A 14,714-nucleotide genomic window follows, 5' to 3' on the forward strand; every position below is an offset into this window, starting at 1 on the left:
TATATATATATATGTCTGTCTTCTAAATCCTGGAATTAAAGAGTTTCTTCACTGCCTGACCTCTAGTGGCTTCCTTTGCCCTCCTAATCTTTAAGCAAGCTTTTGTTTAAATAGCACTATATCTGTCCTTTTATTGTTTTCAAACATAGATTCCAGAGATTGATCTTGGGTCATCAGACTTCAAGTGCTTTTGTTCTATAATCTGTTCTGCCAGACCTACACATTTCTCTTTCATTTTCTAGTTCTTGGCTGTATCTCAGTGGAGTAAAGATTTCATACAGGTAAATGGCATAGTAGATAGACACAGTATCATTCACGTACAAATACATAGCGGGTCCTCAGTGAATATATTTCATTGAATGGTGTGTAACTACAGGGATAAAGAGATAAAGAATGGAAGAAATTCACTGTAACAAGTGAGGCAGAAAAACTTAGAAACCACAAACAGAAAGTAGAATTCTACATTGTGTAAAACACTTCACTGATGTCTTCAAGTGTTATAGCGGTAAATACTGAATCTCGTAAATGGCTTCCTGATGAATGAATGAAGCAGTATAAAGAGAGGAGGGATTGCCTTCAAGGACTGGAAGGTTCTTAGATTTAATTGTATATGTTCACAAAAGTGACTACGGGATCCAAGGGATAGGGTGAGCCATGTGGAAAACTAAAAATGATAACATTTTTAATTCAGCCTGCCCACCTACTAACACAAGTTCTTATTTATTAGAGACATGAAGAAACTAGGCTTAAATTTCATTTATTTTATTCACTGAGTATCACATGGGGCTTAATAGTTGTATATGACATTGTTGTAGAATAATTACTTTATTCCAGATTCCTCATTGTGTCTAACATTAGTTTCTTAGTCTTTTCCATCCCTGTTATCGTCACTGTCTTCAGGGACATCATCAGTGTGAAGCGTCCACAAACCTGATGACTTTTGCATTGTACATCCATACTTTCTATCTTTTGTTTTTTTCTCTGCCCCTTTTATTTCTTTATTGCTAATGCAATGTGTTTTTCTCCATTGGCTACAAGAGGGTATTGAATCAATGATCTATAAACATAATGAAACAGTGAAAGTTTGGCTGAAGTTAAAATATTTCATTTTTAAACAAACTAGTCCAGAAATATCACGTGGCTATAAGCTTCTTTTTTCTTTTCTTTTGTGTGACGCAATCAGTCAAGTTCAACCAACAAGGTACAAATATCTGCTGCCTGCAAAAGTAGTGCCTCAGCATGAGAAACAGTACTGCTCACTTTTATGGTTTTACAGCAGCATCTTCCCTTCGGGAGAAAAATAGAAATACAGATAACATGACTAAAGACTAATGCTGCACCTCCTTCAGAGCTCTGTGTGTGCAGCCCAGAGTCCCTTGGTGGCTTTTTCAAAAAATGTTCTTATTCAAAGCAGACCTCATTATCAAGAAAAATATCCCTGTTTTAGAATATCCCACCATGTACCTCTTGTAGTCTCCCTTGTTTCCAATGGGAAAACTTTGTGCCTTACCCCAAAGCAAAAGAAAATTTACAAGGCTATAGGAAAAACAAAGGCAGAATGATTTTTATTTTCTTGAAAAATACCTGTCGAGTTATGTTTATCCCACTGCCCTTTGGTGGCATTTTCCCATGGCATCAGATAAGATCGAATATTTTTTCTATAGTCACCTGCAGAGATAAGAAACTGAGGGCATTATTAATTTAAAAACAGAGTAATCTATTGAAAGCAAACACTCCCTGATTAAAATATTGGAATTTCTCCCCCTTCTCAAGCCCATTTCTTGTTTTCAATGAATCCACATTCTATTTTCTTTATCTATTCCCTTATCCTCCAAAAAAACATCTGCTATTCCCTTTATGAAAAAATAAAACCTACAATTAGTGTCTTGTTCATCTTTTTTTTTTCTAAAAAAAAAGAACAAGAAAAAGGAGAGAGAGAACAATTATGCAAATTATCTGCAATTTATTTTCAAATATTCTTTGTAGTGTGATGAGCAATTTTCCTTAATACATACCCAGCTTTTTTGCCAAGACTTACTAATAGACTTTTATAAAGAGAACTTTCAATTTTCGCATGAGAAGTCATCCAATGTAAACTTTTCAAATGCACGTGAGAATGGCATTAGCATTATTCCTTGAATTGTAGAAGGAAAACAGCCATTTTATATATTTCATTCTTTGAAAAATAATAATCTCACAGTATTTTTTTGTCCCATTCTTTTCACCTTAGGAAATGCATCTACCATGTACTGTACTAAGTCAGAGAAAGCTATTTTCTTTGTCTTTTCCTGAAGTATATTTCCAGGAATGAAGTTTACCTACGATCACCAGTCTGTTGTTTGATTGCGTTTGGTCCCCAGTAACTGATGTGTAACTTGGCTTGCTTTATTCCATTATTGCTAATGTGAGGTGTTTGAAGCTGTTGCTAACAAGACGAATGTCTACAGTGTAAAATCCTGATGAAACTATTTACAGTATTTATGAAACAAAGCTGCATTACTAATGAGAAAGTATATTGTAAACTGATCTGCTGCTGACAAAGCCAATCCCTTGGAAGAATAAGGCATTGAGATTCAGTTTCCTGTTTGTTTAGTAAGGAATGTCTATTTCTTTTGACTAGTCACATGGTCAAAATAAGGATCAAACAATGTTTACCATGGTTTATTCTGTAATTAGAGAGTCTCAGTTTGACTTAAATGTGCAAGAAGATCTCAAAGGTTCCTGATTTCTACATTAGTTTCACATACATGCTTGCTACATTTTCATGCCCACAAGTCATACTTCTAGACTTACTACCTAAGGATCTTGGAACACTGTACTAAACCTAGTAATACTAACATATAGGAAAAATCAGGCTCCATCAAGAGAGTGATAATCAGAATATGATAACATATAGATAAAAACAGGATCCATTAAGAGAGTGATAAGTAGAATACAATCAGTATAACTTTTGCTTAGTTATCTAGCATTTCATATCTAATTTAATAATTAATTAATTATAATATTTAATCTGAGTGAATGTTTTACTCAGCTGTTGGTGTGTTGTATATATTTTACATAGGTACACATGTATAATTTGGTGAAGAAACCTTCAGGTTTATATTATGAACACAACTAGTTAATACTACATTAAATAATATAATAATATTAAATTTAGCTGACCTTCATATTTGTAAAATAATTATAACTGCATAGCTTTATTTCAAATGTTCACTCAACTACACAGTAAATGACAGTGAAATATTCCAACCTTGTAGACACACATAGAGTCACACAAATTTTTCCATGAATTACCAGGTTCCGAGAGACAAATGGAAGGGTTAGTTGAAGGGTTCACTCCTCTTAGAAGAGAGGAGGAAAACAGTGACTTCAGCTACTGCCACAAAAGGTTTAAAGTTGTTTGAGACATGATGATCCCTGTTCTATGCTTCATCTTCTTTCCTAGAATTGTTTCTCTGACTTTTGTCCTGACAGTCACATCCAAAATCCTATTTTGCCGCTACACAATATAAAGGCAGATCTGTTACCTCAGTGTTCCTAAGTGAGCGTTGAACCAGTTCTGCTGGAATCAGCTTCTCCTTCCATGAGTGTCTGTTTGTTGATACTACCTAAGCATTTGCTGTTGTGTGACATCAGTTGTTTCTGTTTCCTTCTGAAAAACTGGGTTTAATGTATTTGTTCTATCATGTCATTATAAACAAAAACACAGAACAGCTTTATTCTTTACTTTGATGTTTGAAAATTTTTAAAGACACAAAAATATTGAAGAATAATATCATAAATATTCTGTAATTTTGAATTAACTAGTAGCAATTTGTCATGTGTATGAATCCTTCATGTGTATGTGCATGTATTACACAAATATAAATAGATACATGATCATCTTCTCCCTCTTTCTCTACTCCTATAAACCATTGGACTGCTTGCTCAATCAACATAAAGAGTGATCGAGGAATATTCTTGAATATTGCACTATACTAAAGCTATTCTGAAATATTTAATATGAATATAATATTATCTAATATATAGTCTATATGTTACATATATGGTTATCTCAATAATATTCTATGTATTGCATTTTTCCAGTCTACAAATGAGACATATCACAGAGTTCCTTCAAACTAGAAAAGGGTTAACACACATAAAAATTCAGAGATTTACAGCATGAACAATGCCTGAACAGATCCAAGCCAAATGACGTCCCAGGACGGAGAGGGGACAAGACATGAACTACCTTCTCCATTTCCAAGTGTCACCTTCTCATAAAGGAAAAATTAGTTCTCTTAATGGAATCTCACTGGGTATACAAACCACTCTTGAGGTCAGGCCCTATGCCCAGCAGTAGAAGGACAACACAAAACCAACTCAGTGGTATTTTTGTCTCCATAATGCTTTGCTTGGGCTCCATTTATTTGTTTACTTGTTGCTGCTTTTGCTTTTTTAAAATTTGTTTCTTGAGACAGTTTCTCTATGTAGAATTGGCTATCCTGGAACTCAGTCTGTAGCCTCAAACTTACAGAGATTTACCTGCTCTGCTTCTTGAGTGCTGGGATTAAAGGCATGAACCACTATCACCTAGATCCAATTTTGAGTTCTATAGATTGTGTGTGTGTTTGTGTGTGTGTTTCAGCATGTGTGTGAGTTTCTTGTGCTTTTTCTTTTTCTGTTTGCTTTGATTTATTCTTTGTTTATTCTTTTATTTGCCATTGGTTTTCTAAAAAAAGAAAGAAAAAATGCAGAGTTGACTGGATGGTGAATAGTGTAGGATCTTGGAGGAGATGAGAAAGAAGAAACTGAGCAGAATATATTGTAAGAAAAGAAAATATTATTGATGTGAAAGAACTTTTATAAAATAATGAGCCAAAGACCCAGCCTTGATTTATTTCTGTAATAAGTTTTAGCTCAACCCATCTCACCAATTTTTCGTATCCCCTGTGATATTGATGTTTTTATTCATCTCTTTGTTGGTTTGTTTGTTTGAGCCAGGATTTCTCTGTATTGGCTGGCTGGCCTGGAACGTGAGTTGTAGACCAATCTGGCCTTGAAATCAGGCTTGCACCTGGTCCTGTCTCCTGAATACTGGTCTAAGGCATGCACACTACGCCTGGGATGATACTAAAATTTTTAATTTTTTAAAGCATGTTTTGATCCACTGTGTCCTAAAATTTGATAGTATTGTATCCTACTTTGTTGGATTATTTTTAACTAATGTTAAATATTACTGACATGAATATTATGTTTCTGATTGTATGTGGCTTTGTAAAACCAAAGGTTTATTATGATTTTCATAGGAGTAGAATATTGTTTTATTTATTTTGTTCCATAAAGGAACATATCAAACATTAAAGAAAAAGAATATTCTTTATGGCGATGTGTTGATATTTGTAATATCTTTAGAAGCTAATTATAGAATGTACTACATACTACCATATGGTTGTATTTTCTTCTTCTTTGATAGAATATCAATATGAAATAAAATGGGACTTGGTTTTCATTTCATCAAATAAAGAAATTGATCCAGATAATTTTTTTTCAGTTTCACTTAATTCTCAAACTCTATAAGTCTATGAGTGAGACATCTCTTTAATTTTTTTAAAAAAATGAAATATATTTGAGTAAGCATAAAATAATGGAACAAAAAATCTTAAGATTGTCATTCTTTTCTATAAATCAACATTAAACATACTGACTGTAATTATTTATTTGCAGCTTTAGAGTTTATATATGCTAACTCAAAATAATTGATAAGTTTTTAGGGTCACCTTATTGCTCTTGAGAGTAACACATTTGTATAGTTATGTTCTAGAGATTGGATTAAAAAGTAAAGTGTCTGGTGTAGTGTTCATTTTAACAAAATTGGCAGAAAATAAAATATTATTTTTGTTAATTTTGTAAAAAGTAAATATATAGGTTCTGATCTACAGATAGGCATTCTATCGCTGAATTGCTCACTTTGTAGTGTTTGTTGCTCAGTTTTATTTCATTATATCAGTCTAGGAATGAAATTATTTACTAAATATATTTACATTATTAATTGAGTCTACTGAGGACTTTCTTTGAAACTGTGTCCCACTATGTAACCCTACCTGGCCTAGAACTCAGTAAAATAAGCAGGCCTAGAACTCAGTATATATGATAAACAGGTCTTATGTTTATAGAGCTTCACTCACACCTGCTTCCTGAGTGCTGGAAAAAAAGGCATACGCACTATATTTGGCTCACATTTAAAAATCCACTACACACCTTTCATCCAGTGTAAGGATTTAAAATGCTGAGGAATACGGAGTTGAAATGATGATATATGGCTTTTGTTGTTGTTGTTGTTGCTACAGGAAGCCCTGATCATGGCAAGCATGGACCACCCACACCTAGTTCGCCTACTGGGAGTGTGCCTGAGCCCCACGATCCAGCTGGTTACCCAGCTGATGCCCCATGGCTGCCTGCTGGACTATGTCCATGAACACAAGGATAACATAGGATCACAGCTGCTGTTGAACTGGTGTGTCCAGATTGCTAAGGTAAGTGCTGTTATCTGTTGTGAAAATGATATATGGGAGTTTATCTCCTGATCTAGAAGAATCTGATGATTGAAATTATGCCATGACTTTTAAGCTTTTAATATCAATAAATTCTATTGCTATGTTAAATGACATATTATTGTAAGTACTTCAATGTAGACAATGGGTTGAGCATATAATCTATTCATATATATTTTGTGGATTATTTTTGTAAGGTATCAATATTAGATTGACTAGGTGCCAAAACACAGCACACTAGTCAGGAGGAATAATTGTTGTGCTGGACTTGTTTGTCATTCTATAAAAGGTAGTCAAGTTTACAAACAAAACCAAAAAAGTAAAGATTCAATGTCATAACTGTTAAGCTTTATTTGGTGTTATTAAAATAGTCTATAAAATTATCAGCATTATAAATGATAGCCTTAGTACTAAGCACCTCTATACAATGAGTCATCACACCTGTCATTTCACAGGCTTAAGTTTTGTTGCTTCTGTTGCTGCATCTGGGAACCCACTGTTGAGTATAGGCCAAGATTCTTCATAATTCTGAGACCTTTCTCAGAACTGTGAGAGTTTGTTTTTCTGTTTTGTTTCTGGCGCTCTACTAATATGCAATTTAATCAGCAGAAAATTCCCTGGTCTTTCATGTTGGATTAAAAACCGCTGATTTTAGTGGAGGGTGTAATTGTCAAGCAGTGTCCATCAGTGGTGGGGCTGGAGAGACAGCTCAACTGTTAAGAGCTCTGGCTGCTCTTCTGAGGACCTGGGTTGCATTTCCAGCACCCACACGGCTACTCACGTTTATAACTCCAGTTCCAGTAGATCTGTTACTCTCTTCTGGCCTGTGCGAACACTGCATGCATTTGGGCAACAGACATACATGCAGACAAAATACTTGGACATATAAAATATTAAATATTGAAAGGAAAAGAGTCACTACTCCTCACAATTATGTGTGTGAGTGTGTGTGTACACATATATATTTTCAACCATCCTGATCCCTATCAGTCACTTTTGCATAGATGCAACCAAAATACTTGAGGAAAAAAAAACTTTTAAAAAGGAAAGACATATTTTGACCAGCAGTTTCTGAGATTCTGCAGTCGTTGGGTCTATGGGTTCTGGGACAGTTCTATATTGGAGCTTGAGTGGTGGTAGGAGCATTTGCAAGAGGAGGCTCTTCACCTCATGATGGACAGGAAGCAGTGAGATAAAGGCACTAGAGACCAGGTGTAACCTTAAAGATATGCACTGAACGGTTGACTTTCTCTAGGTGACCCAACCCCCTTAGGTTTCAATAACTTTCAACATGGAATCAGCTGGAGACCAAGGATTCAGCACACAAGCCCCTAAGGGGCATTTCATAGTCTAATTAGCATCTTTCAAGGCGATTTTAAGATTAGAATTTGTTTTCAAAAATGTGATAGAATTAAAAGACATGCTATTCCTTTAATGATTAAAATTAATTCATGATTTGTTTAACTGTTGCAAGTAAGGTTTCCATTGCTGTGATAAAGCACCCTGGCTAACAATTTTGGGAAGAAAGGGTTTGCTTCACGACACAACTTATACGTCCCTCACTGAGGACACAAGGGTGGCTACCTAGAGGGGGGCACTGGAGCAGGGGCCATGAAGGAGGCTGCGTTTTCAGTCATTCCTGTCATTCCTCCTGGATCCCGCAGTTGGCTTTCTTAGACAGCACGGGACCACCTATCTGTGAGTGAAACCACTCACAGTGATCTTCACTCCCGCCCATCAACCATCAATCAAGAAAATATCTTACAGACTATTGCACCAACCAGCTGCTCATAATAGTTTTCTCTGTTGAGGTTTCTTCTTCTCAAATGACTCTAGCAAGAGTCAAATTGGCATAAAACCAGCCAAAACACTTAACCCACACACTTTAGATTCAGTTTTGATGACAGATTCTTTCACTAATATTTTTCTGATAATTGATTCCAGCAGATATGTCTCCTGAGAAAACTTGCATACTTCGGAAGTTGCATGATTTTTAGACAAGTTTAGAAATTACAGAATTGATTTTTGTTTACCATTCTTTGTTTATCTCATTATGTTTTCTTTTTATCTTCTTTCTGTTTGTTTATTTTATTTTATTTTTTTGGTTTTTTAAGACAGGGTTTCTCTGTAGCTCTGGAGCCTGTCCTCGAACTCACTGTGTAGACCAGGCTGGCCTCAAACTCACAGAGATCCACCTGCTTCTGACTCCAAGTGCTGGAATTTTAAGGCATGTGCCACCATTGCCCAGCTTATCCAATTGCTTTTTATGTGCATATAATGTTTCTAATTAAAGCTAATGAAGTCTGATTTTCTGTCTTCCATGAGAAATGGTATTTGAGCTTTTCTTCAATTTTCTTTGTGGAGTGAGTTGGCAGGAGGAGAAACAGAAGGAAGGCATATCTCTCTTGATTTAAGATAATTGGGAAGGAAATTAGAGTTCTGCCTGAAAAAAAATCCATTCCTTCTCTGTCTGTACACAGACGTTATCTTCCCAAGAATTAATTGTATACAGTAACAATGACATTATTTTCATTCTTTACTCTTTTCCATTTTTTCCAACACAAACTACATGGAGTGACAGGAGACTAACTTCTCCTTGATCCAGCCATTTAATTTTATATGAATAAAAATGAACTTCAAGTCTGGAGGTCTGATAGAAGTAAATGCTCACATTGGTGTTTGACATTTCTGAGGTCTTTCATTTAAGACCAAATGTCATGTGCATATAAGACCTCATTCATTGCATATGTGTACACACTACCAAATCAGACCATCACAGCCTGCTGTTACACTTAATGTATTAATGACAATGAAAATCATTTAGAAGTTTATGAATAGCAGTTGAGTGAGTAGTGCTTTCATTTTGTTGTGACAGAGAAACATATATCATAAACGCAAAATAAAAGACAAAAAAGTTAAATTACAATTCATAACATTGGTGTTACAACTAGGCTCTGCATCATAAAATGAAAATCCACTGTTAAAAGTTGAAATGGAGATTTATTTTATAGCCATTTGTGCATAAAAGGGATGCTAGCTTATAATTTCTTATCTTTACTGACATTATTTAAATGGGAATACATATATTCAAGTGAAGTGACAGATCTTTGAAGACAATCAGAAGTATGATTCTAGTTCAGTAGGAAAATTTAGGTCAGAGTACAGACCTCTAGGGATGCTTCAGATTCGCCATAAACTAGGCTAATGGTGAAAACTGATTTTCACAATGTGGATGTCTCAGTTATGTCACAGATACCCACTGCTCAATGCTTTCTCACTACAGTGACTTTTGGCCTCTGTGTATTTCAGATTCATATCACTTAGATATTTGAGAGTTAACTCTCAGTGGGTGATTATCTGCAGTGCTTGTCTAGTCAGAAGGAAGTCATGATTTTATTACTTAAGAAAACACACATTAAGTATATTATTCAGGGTGTCCCCTAAAAAGAGAACTAACAGGGTGCATATAGATATAGAAAGAGTTTTATTAGGAATGACCTTTTGTGATATTACAGAATGATGAGAACCCTAGATATACAAAGACTCAGTTCTACAGTTCTGGTCCCAATTCAACGATCTGAGACCCCGTGTATGCGTTCATTCCAACCAAAACCCTGAGACATCAAAGTCATAGAAAAGTCTATGCTTCAGGTCAAATCCAAGTCTGGGTGCAGGAGAAAATGAATTCCTCAATTCAAAGGCAAAGGAGACTGTCCCTTCTCAGAAGTCTGGCTTTTTATTTTCCCCAAATCTATACCCGACTAGACTCACCCCCTTCCTCCCTGAAAAATTAGGTCTGTCGATGTGTTTTCCTCAGTCTACTGAATCAAATGTCAATCACATACAGAATTGCTAACAGACACATTAAAATCATGTTTAACAAAGTGTCTGGGCACCTCCTAGATGAGATAAACTGACATATTTACTTTACCATCATGCTGAGCTATGAAGGAGCCTTTGTTATACACCACGCAAGAAGGCTGACATAGTAACCAAGAAAACAAAAAGTACTTTTCTTCCTATTGAGAAATGAGAGGTAACACTTTTCAGTGGTTATTATGACAGAATTTAGAAGGAAGGAGCTTTTATTCTCTCTATTTTACTGCCACCACCTGTCATCTCCAATAACTTAGACAAACTAGAAAACTCTGTTTTCTCTAGAGTCAAATGGATAAAATTTTAATGCTATTGTGATGTTTAATTGTGTGATATATCACATATACATACTAAGAGAACTTTCATGCTTTATATATGTCATATTAAGTAAAACAATGTTATTTAAAATGTAATATCATGATCCTTTAAAACTTTAAAATTCCCACCTCCAGTAAAATACTTCCTCCCATAATACCACACCTCTTAAACTCTCCAAACACTTCTCCAAACCAAGTACTAAATAATCAAAAGCCCAAGACTATTAAGGAACTCACATTCAAGCCTCTGTATAGGGATAGAGGGGAATGAAAGTACACAATTGACTGTGTGTGTTTTCTCTTATGAGCCTCAGAAAAATAGAGCCTTTCTTTATCATATCTATATGTCTAGACTCTGTGTGTGTGTCTCAAAAAGAAAGAAAAGAAAAAATGAAGGAAAGAGAAAGAGAAGGAACAAAAGAAAGGAGGAAAAGAAGGAAGGCAAAAAGAAAGACCTCCTAATACATCGTCGAAACAGAATTACTGTCCCATTTGCATAGCTATGTACAAACCCAGAGTATTTGCTCCAAATTTATTGCAGTATGATTGATTATTAAAAATTTAATACATTGGGACTGGAGAGATGGCTCAGAGGTTAAGGACACTGACTGTTCTTCCAGAGGTCCTGAGTTCAATTCCAGCAACCACATGGTGGCTCACAACCATCTAAAATGAGATCTGGTGCCCTCTTCTGGCATGCAGGCATACATGGAGGCAGAACACTGTATTGTATATGTAATAAATAAAATTTAAAAAAAATTAATACATTTCTTGTGATGCTTAGAAATAAAGATGTAGTGAAATAATTATTGTTAAGCCTACTAGCATATTCTTCATCTCACCTAGCCACCATTCTCAATACATGGGCAGTGAGATTCATTTTACTCTTTTGTGAGGTGGAAATCATGCAACTCAGTGCTTGAACTTAGATGTGCACATATGTTATTTAAAAATAAATAAAGTGTTCTTTCAAACAAGGCATCTAAACAAGTTCCTAATTTTGTATATGGGCTTAGGTTTTGTAACCAATAAAAACGCTACTATCAAATATGAAAAAAATAAATTCAGTTTTTCAAACAACAGAACTTAAGTGAGATTTATCTCCTGAGTGCTGGGAGAAGCCTTTGGAGGGTTCCCCAGGAATTCACAGTGAAGAAATCCTTTCTAGATATTAAACCCAGACTAGAAACATGGAAACTTTCCTATACATTCACAACAGAAAACATGGTGTGCTAATTGATATGTCACTAAAGCATTTTGCTGGGTGCACTAAAGAAAAGAAAAGCAAGGAAAAGTGAGACCCAAGGGACCCTAGTGAAGTGCTTGAGTCTTTGTCAGTACAGGAAACAGTGTCAGAAAGTCTTCTCGGGAAGAGATCTGAATTTTTCTTAAGATACGTCTGTTCAGTATGAAGTATTACTTCACCAGATTCTTCATTCTGTCTGCCACCATGAAGGATGTTGAGATGCTTCATAGAAGCTGAGATCTCCTTACTAAGTGTCTCATGGGGACCAACTGTAAGATCTGTGACTGCCCCAGTGTTGGAAATGCCAGACCAGATGACAGGGGCCATTTAAGATACATTCTTCTTAGTGACAGAGAGTTCAGGACTCCCCACACATCTTATTTAAATAAACCAACAGGCAATCCCACCCAAGTCTAGCTTCAGCAAGACTACGGTCTCCTTGGATCATAGATGAAAAATTGCTACACTGTTAGCATTAAATGTGAGGTCTAAAGTACGAGATCGGATGCCTTTTGAGATAATTTTGTATGATGTAATGAACTTTTTTGCCTATAGAATTTTAGATGAGTCAGATGGCTTACTTTCTGTTTTTCAAATACTTTTTAAAGCCTCCCCTCTACAAGAACAATATCCTTTCTCCATCTTTGTGTAAAATTGTCTAGCAACATTACCATCTCCAAAGCTGATGATAAAGTTCCTGGCTGGATTTGAATCATGTTTATCCCCTCCCTGAAATAATCGCTTGCTTTTTATTTATGTCTCGAATTCTCATTGCCTTAAAGGAGGATGATATATGAAGGGAAATAAGGGCTGAGAGAGACTCTCAATACTTCCAATGAAAACGGAGTTTATGGTGCCAGTTTCTGGAGCACAGGTCCCAGACTTGCACTGGGGGCTTAATTATTTCCCGAGGTTTGCATGCAATATGAAGTTTTCTCACTTAGCAAAGTCATTTAGACCTTTTCCACATCTAGCCTATAGGATGGCAAGCTTCCCTTTTGGTTTGCCTGTGGCATTATCAGGCCTGCTGAGTGATTCTAATTCAGTTTGTAAGTTCCTCTTTTCTGTTAACAGCAAAGGTTTTCATTTAGTCACTATACACATGCAGAAACTTCCTTTCTCTGAAGTTATTATGCTTTAGCTGGTAGTTTTAATGTACTTTCTTTTTTTATTCTTGTTTATATATAGAGAGAGAAAGTGAAAACTATCCCATCCAAATGGATTAAATTACACTTCATGTGTGTAAAACGTTCACAATTACATCTATTAGTCATGATTATGTGAGGCTTGGTATCTTGGCAGATTTGAGGAACAGTGTGATTTTCTCAAATGCAGAATCAAAGTAGCAGGGCTGGCATATTCAGTTTACTGCCCCCCTGGGGTGTTTGTTTGCAGTGCTGTAGAGGTAGGTGGGGGTTTCAGCACTGCTCTCTTGGTAAGGTGTGAAATATATTCATGTTCATTCAGATGTATGTATGCAGTGCCGCTTTCCCAAGACACTTACAGTAATTTGGCGAGATGAGACTACCATTTTCAACAGATAATGGAAACAAAGGATAAAACACAGTGATTTTTCTAGTTTTTCCAAAACTCACAGAGGAACTAGAGACTAATCACTTTTTTTCTTCTTTGCATAATTGACCTGGCCACGTCCCTCCTGAATCAACTGCTGTAGGAAGTTAAATGAATATATTTTTTTACCTTTGAAATAATTATAGATTAATAGAAAGTAAAAAAAAAAATCTGTTTGTTTCTCAGTCAGTTCCTTGATGAATTATAGAATACTTTTATGAATATAAAAATTGTACGGATGAGAGCTTCCTTGGACCTCGTGAGTTTATTTGAATTCTTTCCTGTAGATGTAGTTCTGTGAAGACCGATCATGTGTACATTTATAAAACCACCACTCTATCCAGAAAACAAAGCTGCATTGTGACCTCATGACATTCTAGCACCTTTTAAAGTGTTTTTCCCTACTTATTTTGAACCATTTTCTCATTGTATAGTTCAGGCTAGCCTTAAACTTATGTCAAGGTTCTGGCCTCAGCCCTCTCTCATTGCTTAGCTTTTAGGCATACATATTGTACATCCCCACTTTCTTGTATTTAATGGCATCCAAGTTTTGACACAATCTACATTTGAGTAATGCCTTTTAAAGCTATCTTCAGAATTTGGGCTTTGTATTTTTACATGACATAGAATGCTCTGGACTCTCAATTTTCCTATAGTATTAGGAACTTAGCCATGTTTCTTCACAAGATATCCTCTATCAATTGACACAATAATATTACAAGATGGTGCCTATGAAGAAGAACCTGAATGTCTTGTTATGGGACCTAAGAGGAATGCAAGAGTTTATCTAGTTGCAATGGTTGGACTCTTACATATGCTTAACGGGGACATCCGCATTCTTTCTGTACCCTCTAGTGACCACAAAGATGTGGTTTAGCAGATCTCTGTCTGCAAAAAAAAAACAACAATTCAGTGATATTCAAAGGGCAAGGAAGGAAATTGTTCTCACGGCCTGAGAGTGAGAACAAACAGTAAATTATCAATGGCAAACTTCTTTTGAATGAAAGCTCAGAAATTTAGACTAATTCCATTCAGTATCATATGACCAAAATTTATTTTTTAGGGTATGTATGTGCCTGTATACATATATACATACCTGGGTGTGCTATCATATACATCTTAAATATTAATATATGTAGGAGGAATATATGTTTTGAATATAGGTTA

The 14,714-nt window shown here is 35.5% G+C and overlaps 1 protein-coding gene across 4 annotated transcripts in view; it reads left to right on the forward strand.

Moving 5' to 3' along the window:
- Nucleotides 1-14,714, forward strand: part of Erbb4 (erb-b2 receptor tyrosine kinase 4) — a 1,055,173-nt gene that overhangs the window by 873,264 nt on the left and 167,195 nt on the right. For all 4 annotated transcript variants that reach the window (XM_026786414.1, XM_026786416.1, XM_026786413.1 and 1 more), the window contains exon 20: nt 6,333-6,518. In XM_026786414.1, coding sequence (XP_026642215.1) covers nt 6,333-6,518 — 186 coding nt within the window. The remainder of the gene's footprint in view (nt 1-6,332; nt 6,519-14,714) is intronic.

The sequence above is a fragment of the Microtus ochrogaster genome, linkage group LG4 (assembly GCF_000317375.1).
Source record: "Microtus ochrogaster isolate Prairie Vole_2 linkage group LG4, MicOch1.0, whole genome shotgun sequence".
NCBI classification, from domain to species: domain Eukaryota; kingdom Metazoa; phylum Chordata; class Mammalia; order Rodentia; family Cricetidae; genus Microtus; species Microtus ochrogaster.